The sequence below is a fragment of the Carlito syrichta genome, unplaced genomic scaffold, assembly GCF_000164805.1.
Source record: "Carlito syrichta isolate Samal-C Ts95f unplaced genomic scaffold, Tarsius_syrichta-2.0.1 Scaffold316420, whole genome shotgun sequence".
NCBI lineage: Eukaryota > Metazoa > Chordata > Mammalia > Primates > Tarsiidae > Carlito > Carlito syrichta.
Window position 1 is genome coordinate 414,807 of NW_007260516.1, and position 18,727 is coordinate 433,533.

The 18,727-nt window shown below is 41.6% G+C and overlaps 1 protein-coding gene across 1 annotated transcript in view; it reads right to left on the reverse strand.

Moving 5' to 3' along the window:
- Window positions 1–18,727, reverse strand: part of TRPM6 (transient receptor potential cation channel subfamily M member 6) — a 156,527-nt gene that overhangs the window by 101,230 nt on the left and 36,570 nt on the right. The window contains exons 5-10 of the mRNA XM_008074369.1: window positions 13,176–13,300; window positions 9,721–9,892; window positions 5,036–5,204; window positions 3,887–4,010; window positions 783–855; window positions 563–663 (exon numbers count right to left, since the gene is read on the reverse strand). Of these exons, the coding sequence (XP_008072560.1) occupies window positions 563–663; window positions 783–855; window positions 3,887–4,010; window positions 5,036–5,204; window positions 9,721–9,892; window positions 13,176–13,300 (764 nt within the window). The remainder of the gene's footprint in view (window positions 1–562; window positions 664–782; window positions 856–3,886; window positions 4,011–5,035; window positions 5,205–9,720; window positions 9,893–13,175; window positions 13,301–18,727) is intronic.

Sequence of the window (18,727 nt, forward strand, 5' to 3'; positions counted from 1 at the left end):
CTACTTGGAAGGCTGAGGCAGAAGGATCACCTGAGCCCAGTAGGTCGAGGCTGCAGTGCCCATGAGCATGCCACTGCACTCCAGCCTGGGCAACAGAGTGAGACTCCAACTCAAAAAACTAAAATTAAAATTAAAAAATGAAATGTTAGTAGCGATTATAATTAATATTATGGGTAATATTTCTTCTTTTTTCTATTTTCACTAATTTGTCCTATGAAAGCCTGTTACATCTTAAAGCCAAAATAAGATAAATTTCAAGTTTTAAATAACAATACAAGAAAATGCATTACTCAAAAAATAAATTAAATTTTTTTCCCATTCCATCTTTTTTCTAACTTCTCTTTTCAGTTTCAATTAGACTGCAGAGCCAAAGGAAAAAAAATATTTCAGGGAGGCAAAGTAGATGAGAGAAATGTCTTAGTTCCCCCTGAGCACCCAGCCACAGAGACGGTACTCCCACACCCCTCCCAATCAATCTCTCTCCTCTCATTTTCTCTTTTGCCCCTCCCTAGCCAACCAACACCTAAGATATTTTTTCCAATTAACTTCATTTTTGCTATACCTTCCAGTGCTGTCCATAAATTAGGATATGTTTCTTGGCAATGTCCATTCTGTCCCAAGCCATTGCCAGATTTAATTGTTCTGATGCTGATAAATTTGTGCCTAGGGTAAAAGAAAGGAGCAGTCATACACTCTTCTCGAAGCATCTACACAAAAAGCACAGAGTTCCATGGGATGTGAGAAGTAGTGAGGAAGAACTGCAACCCCATTCAGATACTCACCCTTCAGCAAAGCTGTTAGGATTGCTAAGTCAAGATCTTGCAGCTCTTCAGAATCAGCATCAAATATGGTAATCTGTAACAGTTGCAAACAGAAAGACATACACTTGGGGAACTAGCAAACGCTTTCAATGAGTACCCACAGGATTGACACTGGAGCTAATGAACTGAGAAAAACACTCTTCATTTTGTAAAGGCAAACCAATACAGAGTAAATTTATTTATTTATATTTTTTTACTTATAGGAGAGAAACTTTTTGAATAGGATAAAAAAATAATTGTGAGCCCTTGGAAGAAAACACTTTAAAGTTCCTTGTACACTAGAGGAAACATTTATAAAAGAATGTTATTACATTCATTGACTACATACATGCTACGACAAAATGAACCTCTATATAAATTTCTAATGTAAGTAAAATCATTCCCCCTTTTGAAGGGATATTAAATTAGATCTTTTCGTTCACCTAGCCTTAGAAACTAAGACTTCTGTTTTTTAGTGGGAAATAAATCCTCAAGGGTTTTTCGCAAAACAAGTGAGGCAATTACAATGGATACAAGGAGCAAGTGCAAAGGACACACAGAAGGTCTTCATGATGTCAAGGTGTCCAGTGCGTCCTGGCATGTGACTGATTTAAAAAAAAAACAAAAGCAAAGACTTCATTTATGGCTATAAAGGGTCACCTTTATAATGAACAGGTGTATCTCAGCCTTTCCAAGTGAAAATATATTTCATATAGTAGAGGGAACTGGTTTAACAGAAAAGAGCAACACTGCCAACCTAGTCCAGGGTATGCCACTAATTAGCCAGCCTTGAGTAGAAATCTAAAAGTCACTGATTCTTGGGTTCCTCATCCATAAAAGAAAAGGAACTCTCTGAATAATCAATCTTTAATGTACCATGAAGGTATAATACTATGCTTTTACAGTTTTTTTGTTTTTGTTTTTGTTTTTGTTTTTTTGAGTCAGAATCTCACTCTGTCACCCAGGCTGTAGTGCAGTGGCATGTTCCCAGCCACCGCAAACTTGACCTGCTGGGCTCAGGCGATCCTTTCACTTCAGCCTTCCACGTAGCTGAACTACAGGCATGTGCCACAATGCCCAGCTAATTTTTTGATTTATTGTAGAGACGAGGTCTCCCCATGTTTCCCAGGCTGTTCTTGAACTCGTAGGCTTCAGGTAATCCTCTCTCCTCCGCCTCCCAAAGGGCTAGAATTACAGGCAAGAGTCACCGCACCCAGCAGCTTTTACAATTTCAAATACTATTTTCGTTCACCTGATAGGCCCTCTATGTGCTTGAATCAAATCAACCCTTAACTGTACAGGAACGAGAACCCAGTTCCTATAATATGCAAAATCTTTCCTGCATTTCTTGCTCCCCAGTGATCCCTACACTGTACATTAATTATTCCACTTGATAAGAGGAAGAGGCAAACACGGGCAATCTCTGTAGCATGTCCTTTTCTTAACTTCCTGGTTACTGTGGGAAATATTAAGTGTAGTAGACTAAGAACAAGATTTCAACACTGAGCTCAAGTTTCCATGCTACTCTTTCTTTCTTTCTTTCTTTCTTTCTTTCTTTCTTTCTTTCTTTCTTTCTTTCTTTCTTTCTTTCTTTCTTTTTCTTTCTTTCTTTCTTTCTTTCTTTCTTTCTTTCTTTCTTTCTTTCTTTTTTCTTTTAAAGGCAGGGTCTGACTCACCCGGGCTGGAGTGCAGTAGTACAATCATAGCTCACTGCAGCCTCCAACTCCTGAGTCCAAACAATCCTCTGCCTCACCCTCTCAAGTATCTGGGATGACAGATGTGCTCCACCATGCCTGGCTAATTATTTGCAGAGACAAGGGTCTTGCTGTGTAGCCCAGACTAATCTTAAACTCCTGGCCTCAAGCAATCCTCCTGTCTTGACTTCTCAAAGTGCTGGTATTTCAGGTGTGAGCCAAAACACATGGCCACAGTTCTAACATTTTGTCATTGCACAGCTGCAAAACACTTAAATGTTTCATCATCTCTGAAATGGAAATAAACAACCAGGACCATCCATGTTGAACTCACTCACAGGACTATTTCAGGTGAAAAAAAAATACACTTAAAAGCACAACTGCTGGTTGTAAACATAATTGTTATTAATTGGTCAACTAAAGTCCCAAAGAGTTTGTCACATATATTTTGTCATGCTTCCTCTGGCCTGAACTTTTTCAACTGATGTTTTGAGGTCAGGTATTTCAACATAACCAAAATTATTGTATGATTTGATCCAGTCTTCAATTTCTAGAAAGATCACTTTGAATCATGACATAGCTGCATGTTTATTGTAATTGTCAGTTTTGTATCATCCAAGTCATTGATAAAAATTTTGATCACAGTACCCTGAAACGCTAGGAACTTTCACAGTTCATAGTTTGTGACCTCCATTTTCTATCCCAGAGTTTATTTTCACATTTCCCATTTTTTAACACATTTTCAGTGAAATAATGCACCCAGCACACATGAGTTCACCAAAGCCAGGAGCTGTTCTCTTACCCTCTGAAAATATTTGTGTAACTTTCACTAAATGTGACATCTTTTCTGGATCACTGCTATACTACTTAAGTGCTTGTTCTGAGGGAGAGTCTGGAATTTGAAGCATGAGGGTGAAAATGGGGGTGAGGCAGTAAGAAGCCAAGTTTACTCAACTTTATTTTATTTGAGTTAGAATTTCACTCTGTCACCCAGGCTGGACTGCAGTGGCACACTCATGGCCACCGCAGCCTCGACCTGCTGGGCTCAGTTGATTCTTCCACCTCAGCCTTCTGAGTAGCTGCAACCACAGACAGGCGCCACCACGCCCGGTTAACTTTTTGATTTATTGTAGAGACAAGGTTTCACCAAATTGCCCAGGCTGGTCTCAAACCCCTGGACTCAGGCAATCCTCTCACCTCCTCCTCCCAAAGTGTAGGGATTACTGGCATGAGCCACGGTACCCAGCCTTACTCAAATTTAAGGGTCAAATTCTGCATATAACTCTCAAGCTCAATATGAATATATAACGTATTTCTTAAATTGTACAAACAGATGTTTCTAAACTAACATTTTTTTAAAAGTCAATTGAGTTATCAACTTGTCATACTCACACAATCCCTGTGTACCATGCACTCCATCAGAATTTGAAAAAGGTGCTTGGACTGTTTAAGACTAAAGTTGAAAGTGTTCTGAATCATGCAGATGATCTCTTCTTTCAACTGAGGACGCAATACCCTTGAAAAGAAATGCACTGTCATGACTTGACACAACGCAGAAAGGAGCAAGCCAGCAACATCAGTACAAGAAAACTCATCTTTCCTCAAAACTGAGAAGGTGCCTACGGACAGCTCTGCCAGAAGAGAATACAGTCTGAGGCAGAGTTCTTGAGCTGGTAGATTTCTAGAGGACTGTGAATCTCCAGAAATTACTGGCATCATATTCTCCAGAGGATCTGAAACCCCAAAAGGCTTAAGAACTACTCACCCAGGGTGACTTTAGGAAAGGGAGAGGTATAAGAGAATAGGGAGGGGACGGAGAGTGGAAGTAGGGGTTGACGACTGAACAGGGATAAATTGTAAGGAAAGAGACCCCAGAAAACTGTTAGAACATAGGCGGTGATAAAGGCTTACTAAATAAACAAGTGGGGCCAACAGTTTGGTTCCTAGACACTGTATTTATTTACACAGCAGAAATATTATGCTTTTGAAACTGGAAGAATCACAGTGGATAGAAGGATGGCAAGAGAAAATCTATCATGTTATTTGAAACTATCTTATTTGAAACTATTTTCTTATTTGAAAAAGGGAAATAACGAAAGCCTGAAATAAGCACAATATATACTCTGTAAATGTCAGGATATCGATTTCCAATTCCTGCTATTTCTCCAAATGGCAAATGAATTTGAAGGTGATATGAGCCCAACACAGTTCGCCTCTCTCACTGCAGGGTTCTTTTAGCAGAACGGTCAATGGCTCTAGCATTTCCTCTCTCACTCCCCCTGGAAATGCCTGTTCCCAAAGCTCAGGCAAGGCTCAGCCTAACCTATTAGAGGCAGGCCACTACTCTCCTAAGAAAATAGCAGCTCTCGTCTCGTTGAAGGGCATTTTGGTGTTGATCAACAAAAGCAAAGTCACTGAAAAATGAGTCTCAACCTCTGTTACTTGAGGGATTTCTGACCTACAGAAACACACAGCTTGAAGAACTAAAACAGAGAAATAAACACTCCCTATAGTTTCAACATGGAAGAGTCAACAACTCACCCTTCATCTGCTAGGTGTTTGTGTGTGTAGGCCAGGAGGTCGGCCGCCCTGCCTGTGCCTTCACACACCACCACTGGGTCCTTGTCCTTGACAATCTCCCACACGGACAGGATAACATTGGGACCTCCTTCCACCACCAGCCCCACCACGGGGACATTTTGTCTTGAGCCTATTTCAGACCACAAACAATACCACACTGTTAGAGGGTTCCTAGCTCAGTCAGTCAACCACTTTGATTTTCAGACACAATGGCTCAATTACCACACGCTCATTCCTTGCCCTGGTCTCTCCCTTGTTTTACCCAGGTTTGCTTAGATCAAGACCAAACCAGAAGCTTGGACTTCAAATAAGATGTAGCATAAAAGTGGTGAGACCATCTTCAAGCTTTAACAGGTAAAGTCGTAGGAAAAGCCTTCAGGAATTTTTTAAAAGTCAGTAGTCCTTAAGAAATGTTAACTTTTCCTTGTGGGAAATTCCACAAGTATCTAAAAGTAAAGAAACCATGTAATGAATCCCAATGCATCCATTTTTTTCATCTACAAAAATGATCAACCTTAACCAATTCAATAATTTTAAATGGTTATTTCCAGGAACAAGATTGGATGAGCAACCCTCAAAGATATTTACATTTCCGTTTATTCCATTTTTCACTGGATTTTTTTTTTAACAAAGACTATATATTACTGGCTTTTTCTGCCTAACCACTTGACCAAAGCCTATTTATTACTTTATTAGAGCAAGAAAGTTAGAAAAGAGGAATAACTGCAGTTATTTTTTTAAAAGATACAAGTAAAAAAAGTTACAGAATAATATGCATAGTATTACTTTTATTTTTGTAGAGACAGGGTCTCGCTATGTTGCCTAGGTTAGTCTTTTTTTTTTTTTTTTTTTTTTTTTTTGAGTTGGAGTCTCACTCTGCGCCGACTGGAGTGCAGTGACCGCTCCCGGCCACCACAGCCTCGACCTGCTGGGCTCCCGCGATCCTTCCGCCTTAGCCTTCCGAGTAACCGGAATTACAGGCGCGCGCTACCATGCCCGGCTGATTTTTTTTTTTTTTTAATTGCAGAGATGAGGTCTCACCAAGTTGCCCAGGCAGGTCTCGAACCCGCGGGCTCAGGCAATCCACTCATCTCAGCCTCCCAAAGACGCGGGATTACAGGCTGAGCCAACAAGCCCGGCTTGATGTATGTTTTCATACCACACATACTACATATTGATAACTTTATACTATTTGTGAGCTCCAAGTGAGACATTTAAATATTTAGGTATAGAGCATGTGAGTTTCTGTGTGTATCGTTGTGCCAGGTTCTCAAATGTTAAGGGTGGGTCTGTTAGCAGGCATTCAAATACTTCATTCAATCGACTTAATTCCTTTGATGGTCTACCTCTTTTCCATATACCTCTACCTCACTATTTTCTCCATATCACTAAAAAGTGAACTTAAGATGTATCACCCAATAGACATAGGGTTTTTCTAATAATATAGTCCCATATAAGCCGAATGAAGTGGGGGAAATGGATATTAGGGCATAAAAATAATATAAGAAAATTTAGATGAGATTTTTATTAATTTTGGAGTTTAAAAAACTTTTATAAGGGAATCTCTTATAGCCCATGTAATAGAATATTACACAGTCATTCAAAATGTGTTAAATTATACTTACTGACATGGAAGTTTGCCCGTGTTTCTGGGGAGGGAAGATTACAAAAAGAAGCACGGATGTGAAATCATTCCAGTTTTTGTTTAAAAAATGTTGTGCTGTATGTGCGTGTACGAGTATGCATGTGTATAGAAAATATGAAGGTATACATATGAAAAAAGTTAACAATGATTAGTTTTGATAATAAATTATAAAAAACTATTCCTTTCTTCTATTAGACAATTTCTTTGCTTTGTCTGGATACGAAAGTATAGAATACTTTTACCATCTGAAAAAGAAATCAATAATGGCATTTTGTGGAAGAGGGAAAGAGAATTCAATTTCTGTTACATACACTTTTCTTGAAGCAACAACTACTTCCCACAAAAACAAATATATTTATGGCTGTTTTCTGCAAAAGGGATCCTACTGATGCTACTAATAAAATTTGCTTAAAAAGAAAAAAAGTGTAAAGTTCTTGCTAAGAAATCTCACTAGAGAGCTGCCTCTGTGCAGGCTCCCGGGTAGGCAGGAATACAATACTACACCTCCAAATTAAAAGTTTCTACAATAGAAATCCCAGGAAAGGGCACTCTTCTCCATGGAGACTCAGATTATGAAAAGTTATGTATCATGAAAAGATTCCTATCTTGAAATTTTCTCCTCAGAGGCTTACAGAGCAGGAGCTGACATTGGCCACATTTCAAATAGCTGAAGTCAGGAATTCCTACAACTTTATGGAGTCTTTTTTTTTTTTTAAAGTATCCTCTGACAACATCAAGGGTTTGCCAGGGATGCCAAGAACACGGGCTAAAAAGAAATCAACAACATATGTAAGTATTTTCATTCCATCCAAGTAAATCTCTTACTGATCATGTTAATGACAAATACAAACAGGGTAGAAAATATCCCTTGTCAACATGATAGGTAGGAAGATCAGCTTTGATACATAAGAATTTTGAGTTTGTTGGGCATTTTTCTTTTGTCTTCTCTTTCCTCTGAATGTGTATGTATGTGTGTGTGGGAGGTGGCTTATGTTTTTGCTATTTACATGTGGGTTCTTCTTAGAATAATAAATGTTATCAGTCTGCTGGAATTGACTCTACATTATTTCTCCACAGTCAGCAAAACCCTCCAGATAAATCCTAAGTTTCAAGGTCTTTGAAAGTAGAAACGTCACCTGCTGCTATAAACAAGCTCAAGATTGCTTGCATTTGTACAAAAATAAGGAAGCTGCAGGGAATAAGAAAGACGAAGATTCTTATGCCTCTCATGGGACACACTGTAGTGCTACATAGAACCCAAGCGATTTAGGTGGTGAGCACAGGCCAGCAGAGACAACATGTAACTAGCATAGCAGTCCCCTAACAGGTCCTTACCTGCAGGGATTCTTCTTCAGGGTTAATCTCCAGCCTCTCTTCCTTTCCTCTGCTCAATAGATCTCCCTTCCCCCATTCACCCCCACCCCATAGAAGGCCACACACCTAATTCTTTCTCCCCTTTTTCTGACATACACAAGCCTCAGAACCTTTGGTCACACTGAGTTCTAAGTGACTGGTACCCATTTCCAGAATTCCCTCCCCCTCCGCATCCCACCTCACAATCGTGAGATGCCCGCTGTACCAAAGGAGGGAAAAAGGAAAGAAACAGACACGTATGAAACACATGCTAGGCGCTCAGCACTATTCTAGACACACCTAACATACATCTTCTCAATGAATCCTCACAGCAAAAGTTTGAGGTAGACAGTTCCTTCCATTTTATCATAAGAAAGCAGTTTGGCAGATGTGAAATCCACTGGCCAAAGTCACAGGCAGTAAATGACAGAGCTTTAATCTGTCTGACCTCACTACATTCTGCTGCCTCTGGAGATCAAGGCCAAAAGCTAAATGGACTTTCAGACTTTCATTTTCACAGCCAACACTTAAAGGTTGAAGAGGACTTGAGCCTCTTGAGGGCATTCCCACTCCCTAGTCCTCTGCCCCCAAGAAGTGTTCTGTGGAAGATTTAATTCAGCACAAGAGGTAGAGGCCCACCTCGCTGCTTTAGCCCAAGGTCTCCATTTTTCCAGGCAGCACCCAGCCCTCCTGCTCTCTGCCAAGGATTACACCTCTCTGCATACTGGTTTTGGCCCTCTCCTCTCCTCTACCAAAATGGTCCTTTTCAAGCACCACATAAACATGACACAACCTTGACACCTTCCAAGATCCCTATTTCTAAAAGCCCTGTCTGATTTTAACCCCTTCCCTATCTAGGGCCACCTAACCCATAGGAAATGTCATCTTCCCTGACCATCAAAGCTCATGCCTCTACTCCTCTCAAGCTAGGGGATGGGCATGGTGGCTCATGCTTGTAAGCCCAGCACTTTGAGAGGCTCAGGAGGGAGGATCATTTGGGTCTAGCAGTTACGACTAGCCTGGGCAACATAGTGAGACCTCAACTCTACAAAAAAATTAAAAACATAGCTGGGCATTGTGGTGCACACCTGTAGTCCCAGCTACTCGGGAGACTGAGGCAGAAGGATCACCTGAGTCCAGGAGGTCGAGGCTGTGGTGAGCTGTGATCAAGTCACTGCACTCCAGCCTGGGCAACAGAATGAGACTTCAACTTGAAAAGAAAGAAAAAGAAGGAAGGAAGGAAGGAAGGAAGGAAGGAAGGAAGGAAGGAAGGAAGGAAGGAAGGAAGGAAGGAAGGAAGGGCTAGTTTCCTTATTTTTCTTCAGCCATTCTCATTCCCACACGGATACCTCTCTTTCTCTCTCCCTTCTTTCAACCCTAAGGATGCTTCAAGGTTCTGCTAAAGTCTCTATTTTTTTAATGATCCCCCAAGGATTTCTTCCTCTGTCTCAACTGCCACCCACAAGTCAGCACCATCTTATATCCTGCTTTATCCAGGTGTGTATTCACATGTGTTAATTTAATCTCTCTGGATGCTCTAAGGTACAGACTGACTTGGGCCTCTCTACTCTGTACAAGTGACAACAGGGCACCTTTCCCTCAGCAGGCCCTCAAGAAGACCTGTTGGCCGATCCCCTATGGTACTCACGGCTGTGTATCTTCTGCAGAGAGAGGTGCTTCTCCAGGTTCCTCCTGAGTTTCATTTCATTTCCATACTTGCCCACGGTCCCATCATCAGACAGGATGAAGTGGGAGTGCATGGTGTTGAGAGTGGTGAGCTTGCTGAGGGGGTTACCCAGTGTCTGGTACAGGCATACTACCTGAGAGGCGGCAAGGACAAGGCAGGGGCGGACGTCAGAGCTCAAGATTCTTCCCTGAGTCAACTGCTCCAAAGGCCTGTCTCTGTGTGCTAACAGAGTTTTTGTCGAGGTTAAAGCGTATTATTCACTACTTAGAGCTGTGTTTTTCAATCTATCTGTGATGAAAGATCAATTTTTTAAATTTCCTTTTGTTTTTTTTAATAGGAGTCTCACTCTGTCACCCAGACTGGAGTGCAGTGGCATGCTCATGGCCACCACAGCTTCAACCTGCTGGGCTCAGACAATCCTTCCACTGTAGCCTTCCAAGTAGTTGGAACTACAGGCACGTGCCACCATGCCTGGCTAATTTTTTGATTTATTGTAAAGACGAGGACTCACCATGTTGCCCAGGCTGGTCTCGAACCCTTGGGTTCAGGCAGTCCTTTCGCCTTGGCCTCCCAAAGTGCTGGGATTACAAACATGAGTATCGCACCTGGCCAAATTTTCCATTTTCTTTTTTTTTTTTTTTTTTTTGAGTTGGAGTCTCACTCTGTCACCCAGACTGGAGTGCAGTGGTCGCTCCCAACCACCGCAGTCTCTACCTGCTGGGCTCCGGCGATCCTTCCGCCTCAGCCTTCCAAGTAGCTGGAACTACAGGTGCGTGCTACCACACCTGGCTAATTTTTTTATTTATTGTAGAGATGAGGTCTCACCAAGTTGCCCAGGCAGGTCTCGAACTGTGGGCTCAGGCAATCCACTCACCTCAGCCTCCCAAGGCATGGGATTACAGGCTGAGCCACAGAGTCCGGCTAAATTTTCCATTTTCTAATGGGCATATACTTGGTCCTACTATGCATGACTAGTATGCAGCTCGTGGTACATGAGACTCAAAACACAAATTCAACATTATCTGACCATGTGCTTACATGGTGCAGTATGGCCATGTGGCTAACAGTGGTTTGAAATGATTATTTTCCATTTCTGTACTTAACTTGTTTCAGATCACTAAAAAATTACTCAAAGAGTGGCGCTAGTACATAGATCATACCATTATCCAAAAATATCGCCTTTTAGTAGATGTATTCCAGAGTATTTTTCTTTTTTCTTTTTTTGGAAACAGAGTGTCACTCTGTCACCCAGGTTGAAGTGCAGTGGCATGATCACGGCTCACCACAGGCTTGAACTCCTGGGCTCAAGCGATCCTCAGCCTCCTGGGTAGCTGGGACTAGGGGCGCACACCACCACACCCAGCTAATTTATATATTTTTTATAGAGGCAAGGGCTTACTTTGTTGCTCAGGCTGATCTCAAACTACTGGGCTCAAGTGATCCTCCAGCCTCATCCTCCCAAAGTGCTGGGATTACAGGCATGAGCCACTGTATCCAGCCCAGAATAATATTTTGACATTGGTTATTTTCTAGTATTCCAAATAAAATGAAGACTAACAGCCATCCAGCCAAATGGCATTTTAATCAATATAAAACATCAAATTCTTTATTATATTTATGGATACTTACTCATGCTGCTCCACTTCTTATTTGCTTTTAGAGGCAAAAGCACAATATTTAGCATCAGCCCACATTTAAATCAATGCTCTCAAGGCTCTCCTACTTACTAACTTTAACTCTGAGTAATTCTTGCCACCTTTCTGAGGCTTATTTTCCTCGTGTATAAGTGAGGATGATGATGATAATGTTCTATTTCAGAAAATTGCCGTGAAGCTTCAAATAAATAATGGATGCAAAAAGCACTATGAATTTTACAAACATTCAACTTAAAAAGTTACTTGCATAATTTTTTTTTTTTTTTTTTTGAATTGGAGTCCCATTCTGTCGCCCAGGCTGGAGTGCAGTAGCATGCTTATGGCCACCACAGCCAAGATCTGCTGGGTGATCCTTCTGCCTCAACCTTCCAAGTAGCTGGAACTACAGGCACGTGTTACCATGCCTGGCTAATATTTTGATTTCTTGTAGAGATGAGGTCTTGAACCTGTGAGCTCACTCAGGCAATCCTCTCACCTCAGCCGCCCAAAGTGCTGGGATTATAGGTGCGAGCCACTGACTCCGCCGCTACTTTCATCATTTCAAAGCATGACACTGAGGCCAGAAACCACAAAGAAAATGATTGATAGGTTTTATACGTATTTCATATTTCTGAAAAAATGACAAAAAATAATACAAAATAAAAACTGATAAATGCAGCATACTTGACAAACAAAAATATTACTAGGTTGAATCATAATAGTTAAAAAAATCTTTCAAAGTGCAAAATCCCTTCTTGAAGATGCACAAAAAGATGCTGAACTTCACTAGCGATCAGAGAAACAAAAATAAGAAAAATTAGGTATTATTTTATACTTATGAGAATGCCAAAGCTCGAAAAAGCCAAAATATTCAAAACTAAATGGGCACCCACGTACCCTGTTGATAAGAATGTGAATTGTTACCAACTTTCTGGAAGACAAAGTGTCATGTTTTTGAATGTATGTACCAACTGGCCCAAGTATTCCACTTTCAGAATTATTTCTAGGGAAATAAGCAAGTTCGTATCAAAGATTTATATACTTTATTATAATATTAACAGGGGATAATAGATAATAGAGGAGTGATTGATTCAATCATAGTACAGTGGGATACTGTCAGGCATGAAAAATCAAAATACACCCTGGGATTTGCTCAGTAACAGCAGAAGTAATAAGAAGAAATCTGATTCTGTAAATATTTTTTTTTTTTTTTTTGAGTTGGAGTCTCACTCTGTCACCCAGACTGGAGTGCAGTGGCCGCTCCCGGCCACCGCAGCCTCGACCTGCTGGGCTCCGGTGATCCTTCCGCCTCAGCCTTCTGAGTAGCCGGAATTACAGGCATGCGCTACCACGCCCGGCTGATTTTTTGATTTATTGTAGAGATGAGGTCTCGCTGCCCAGGCGGGTCTTGAACCCGCAGGCTCAGGCTCACCTCAGCCTCCCAAAGGTGCAGGATTACAGGCTGAGCCACCGAGCCCAGCTCTGTAAATATTTTTAAAGTGGAACTGAGATAGTTTACTAACGGATCAGGTTTGAGGTGTGAGACAAAGAGATCGTTCAAGGATTAACCCAAGGATTGGTCCAAGGATTAGTTTTTGGCTTGAGCAACTGCAAGGATGGGATCGTCAGCTTCTAAGAAAAGTTAGGGTTAGGAAAGTCATAGGAAGTCAGGATTTGGTATCAGATATATTTGTGATATTCATTAGACATCCAGGCACAGCGTTAACTGGCAATTTGGATATATGTTCACTTTCTTTTGTTGTGAAAGGATTACCTACTTACATCTTTTCCAATAAGATCCCTCTGGTTCTCAATGACACCCCAAGGAGGGATTCCAACTGTCCAGATTTTTCTCAAGGACTGAGAGGAATGGGTTTTCAGGGCATCCCCAACATGCTTGGACACTCCTAGGAGAAACAAGTTTGGAAGTCAAACTTTAGCTCACAAATCAAGCAAAACAGTGACTGCCAGAAAGAGAAAAATTGACAAGTATATTCAAAAGACCAGCCTTAGAGAAACTTGCTGACACAGTGAATTCATTTCTGATAACTTGGCTTCCCCTAGTCTTCCTCAACACCTCTTTCTTCTATCATTACCTCTGTCTTCCTAAACAATTCTCCTCTCCCTGTGGGCAATATCTGCATATAACCTCAATTCCAACCCTACTATTGCCTAATCAGAATATTCCATGTATTGTCCTTCCTCAGCAAGCCCAGAAAAAAAAAAAGACTTTTTTTTTTCTAATCTCACACAATGTCCCAGCAAAACATTCTTCATATATGCCCCTTGCTTCATTAAGGCAAACTAATTTAATAGTTTTTTTATACACAAATATTTCAGAGCTAATACATGAAAGAGTGACATATTAATGTTTGCCCTCCTGGAATTAATAATAGTCATTATTACAGTAGCCAAGACTTCATGGAACATAGTTAAGATTTCAGTAATTGTTGGCTACCTTTATATATATTCAAACTTTAAGTAGGAACTTTTAAAAGTCCATTTTCTAGGCAAAAACTACGGTAAAGAGAGGTTAAATAAATTGCCCAAGTTTATAGAGCTGGTAATTTATATAGCCTACATTCCAACCTAGGTAATCTGATCTTTTTTTAAAAATAGACTTCATTTTTCAGAACAGTTTTAGGTTCACAGCAAAATTAAATGAGAAGTAGAGAACTTCCATACCACCACAGAAACATTAGGCTCTCTCACCAGAGTGGCACATTTGTTGCAATTGACAAACCTCCATTAATATACCATTATTCACCAGGGTCCTGAGCTTACATCAAGATTCACTCTTGGTGTTGTACTTTCTGAGTTTTGATAAACATACAGTGATGTGCATCCACCATTATAGTCCCATATCGAATATTTTCACTGTCCTGAACATCTCTGTGCTCTGTCTACTCATCCCTGCCTCCCCTCAGCGCCTGGCAATCACTGATCTTTCTACTGTCTCCACAGTTTTGCCTTTTCCGGAATGTTGGGGCCCCCAAAAAAGCCATAATTATATTTTGGAACGTGGGCCCCTTGTACTACAGGCTTCCCTCTCTAGGCAAGTGTTCTAAGAACCTACCCGTATCAGTGTGCCAGCTAGCATTGCTGTGAAAGACTGCATTCAGCTTCGGTGAATTTTTTTTGGAGATTCTTCAACGCATTTGCCCGTTTCATAATGGGCGATTATAACGCACCTGCCCACACCGAACTGACTTTTCAACAGTTATTTATCACAAACGGCCTGACGCCTATGCCCCACCTTCTGTATTCACCCAATCTCGCCCCAAGTGACTTATTGTTTCTCCAGTGAAAAATGTCCTCAGAGGAAAACATTTTACCAATGTGGAAGAGGTGAAACAAAAAAGGCAGAAGCACTAAAAGGCATCCAAATTGACAAATTCATAAATTGTTTTAAGCAGTGGAAAAAACGTCTCAATGGGTGTATTGCATCAAACGGAGAATACTTTGAAGGTGACTAAAGTTTAAACATGTAAGGACACATAATTTTTTATAAATAAATGCCAGATTTTCTTGGGTCTCCCTCATATACTATAGTCAGAATTATAGAATATACAGCCTTTCAGATTGGCTTACTCTGACCTTTAATAACATAAGACCTGCATAGCAAGGATCTGATATATCCAGTGCTTAGCACCTAAGTCGTTTCCTCGTCTCTGACATTTTCCCTTTCGACCCATTTTCTGAATCTCTTCCAAAAGCATCTCTAGAATCTGAGTTCTGGACTGCAGGCACACAGCAATATCAAGTGTGAAGCCATCCACCCTAATAGAGATTCTGATTCCATAGATCTGGTTTGATCTACCAACATTGTTGTTGTTTTAAACACCTCACATGTGGTCCCAATACATATTGTCTGTTGAGACTTTGTAAGACCTGATGAGATTACATCATTCCCCTATTCATACTCCTGTTCAAAATACTTTCAGGACTCCCTGTTATGTAGAGACTAAAACCTCAGCATGGCACCCGCTCTGGTTCCAATCTCCTTTGCTGTCCCTGTCCTCTGCCCCTTGAGAAACCCTCCAGCCAGAGGCCTTATCATTCTGTCCATACCTGCCTTAATCTCCAGTTGTATGCCTGACCCTGAGCAGCCATCTCTTACTAGAACGTCTCGTCCTATCTCTCCCTAAAGATCACCGCCAAGTGCTATCTCCTTCCCAAGTCTTCCGAGCTGCCCTCAGTTGAAACTGAAATCCACCTACCTTTTCCTTGTGCACTTCCTTTGTATCTCAACTATAACCCAGTCAGTATCCATTTTCTTGTCAGTTGCTTTTTGTCTGTGACAGCCCACCCCTGTCACTAAACTCAGGGTCTATATTCCTTATCTTTCATACCCAATACCTATCCTAATGCTTTATATTAGGGGTCCCCAACTACAGGGCGGCAGACCAGTACTGGTCCGTGGCCTGTCAGGAACCAAGTCTCACAACCAGAGGTGAGTAGTGAGTGAGCAGAGCTCCATGTTCTGTCAGATCAGCTGTGGCATTAGATTCTCACAGGAGTGCAAACCCTATTATGAACTACATATGTGAGAGATCTAGGTTGCTCGCTTCTTATGAGAATCTAATGCCTGCTCACAACCCCTCAAGAGCTCCCCCTTGTTCATGGAAAAATTGTCCTCCAAGAAACTGGTCCCTGGTGCCAAAAAGGTTGGGGACCACTGCTTTATACATAGTAGACTCTTAAGGTTTATAGCATTCAACAAATATTTACTTACTGAATTTTGCCAAAAGTATGTTAAAGATTTTGCCAAATTATGCTCAACTAGGGTTGAGAAGCATCTCAAGAATAGACATAGCATTTGGGAAAGAGTTAAAGACCAGCCCAGGCAACATGGCAAGACCGAGTCTCAAAAAAAAAAAAAAAAAAACTTGGCTGGGCGCAGTGGCTCACACCAATAATCCCAGCACTTTGGGAGGCTGAGGTGAGAAGATTGCCTCAATCCACAGCTTCGAGAACAGCCTGGGCAATTTGGTGAGACCCCATCTCTACAAAAAAACAAAAAAATTAGCTGGGCGTGGTGGCGTGTGCCTACAGTTCTGCTATTTGGAAGGCTGAGGCAGAAGGATCATCTGAGCCCAGCAGGTCAAGGCTGGGGTGGCCAGGAGCGTGCTACTGCCTTCCAGCCTGGGTGACAGAATGAGACTCTTACTCAAAAAAAAAACAAAAAAAAACAGAGTTTTTTAAATTTAATGTGCAGAGGAGTCATGGGGGATTTGATAAAATGCAGATTCAGACCCTGCAGATCTGGGGTGAGGCCCGAGATCTGTGTTTCCAGCAAGCTCCCAAGTGATGCTAATGCTGCTAGTCTCAGGCCCACCAGAGTGGTCAGGCACTAGAGCAGCTGTGCTTCAATCAGGTCAGACTGATTGATGTTTACAGAAGCTCCAAGGATTTCTCATTTCCCACTTCTTCTGTTCATATAAGCTATTTTAATCATCTTCACACTACTCTGTTTGTGTTTCTTTAGGTTAGTTGGCCCTTGCTTCAATTTAAATATATGTATGTGTTTACACACACACACACACACACGCACACACACACACACAATGCCAAAAAAAAAATGTATACACATTTTAAGAGATGTTAAACATCTGTTAAAAGATGTTTGCCAAAATCAGAAGTGTCTGGACACTGATGGGAACCCCTGTGAGCACCTCTTATAATTGCAGAAGTCAAATGTGACTTGTATGCATCTTACTATTATAATTTTAATACAGTTTTTTTTTTTTTCTTTCTTAAAATGTGTATAGAGGTGAAAGTATTGCCTGAGCTCAGGGGTTTGAGACCAGCCTGAGCAACATGGTGAGACCTCGTCTCTACAATAAATCAAAAAATTAGCCGGGCATGGTGGTGCACACCTGTAATTACAGCTACTTGGAAGGCTGATGCAGAAGGATCACCTGAGCCCAGCAGGTTGAGGCTGCGGTGGCCATGAATGTGCCTGTGCATTCCAGCCTGGGCAACAGAGTGAGACTCCGACTCAAAAAAAAAGGTGTATAGGTTTTATATTACCCTCTGTATGCATATCACAGAGTAAAATAAAGCATGTAGTATGCAGTTATTCCAAAAAACCTTGCCCAAGCCTCCTGTTTTTTGAGCTATGTGAAACTTTCTTCCCCACCCTCCTTTTTACTGGAAATAAAGTAAGTCCTATGCAAAGGACTTAGACCTCTGCCAACTTCAGTTTCTTCCAAGAATGTGAAGCAATAATTATCTTTATAATATATGTAAAATGAGCTATTGAATTACCTATTAGTGACAGGCCAAATTCCTTGGCTTTATTTTGCTTTGTTTCTTCATTCCTTTTCAGTTAAATGAAGTTGTTTGTTAAATCAGTACTTGTTGTTAAATGCTTAGTCAGTTGTGGAGGCCCCGGCCTCTAGTACGCAACAGGGAAGGAGAGTGATTACACAGACTCATCCTAACCTGTAGGCAAAATATAAACATGCTCCACGCACTCCAGGCAGTAAATGCTATAGAAATTAAGAGACAGAGGCCGGGCTCAGTGGCTCAGCCTGTAATCCCAGCACTTTCGGAGGCCAAGGTGAGTGGATTGCCTGAGTCTGCGGGTTCGAGACCCACCGGGGCAACTTGGCGAGACCTCATCTCTACAATAAATCAAAAAATAAGCCGGGCATGGTAGCGCACGCCTGTAGCTCCAGCTATTTGGAAGGCTGAGGCGGAAGGATCACCGGAGCCCAGCAGGTGGAGGCTGCGGTGGTGGGGAGCATGCCAGTCTGGGCGACAGTGAGACTCCAACTCCAAAAAAAAAAAAGAAAAAGAAATTAAGAGACAGAAGTAACAGCTCTTGTTGAGATATTCAGAGGCTGCTTCTTGGCTGTGTTGGAACCTAGTATAGATCTTTTTGTTTTGTTTTGTTTTTGAGTTGGAGTCTCACTCTGTTGCCCAGGCTGGAGTCCAAGGGCACGCTCGTGGCCACCACAGCCTCAACCTGCTGGGCTCAGGTGATCCTTCTGCCTCAGCCTTCCAAGTAGCTGGAACTACAGACATGCACCACCATACCCAGCTAATTATTTATTTATTTATTTATTGTAAGATGAGGTCTCACCAAGTTGCCCAGGCTAGTCTTGAATCATTGAGCTCAGGCAGTCCTCTCACCTTGGCCTCCCAAAGTGCTGGGATTATAGGTGTGAGCCACTGTGCCCGGTCTTAGTGTAGATCTTTTTTTTTTTTTTTTTTTTTTTTTTTTTTGAGTTGGAGTCTCACTTTGTCGCCCAGACTGGAGTGCAGTTGCTGCTCCTGGCCACCGCAGCCTCGACCTGCTGGGCTCCAGCGATCCTTCCGCCTCAGCC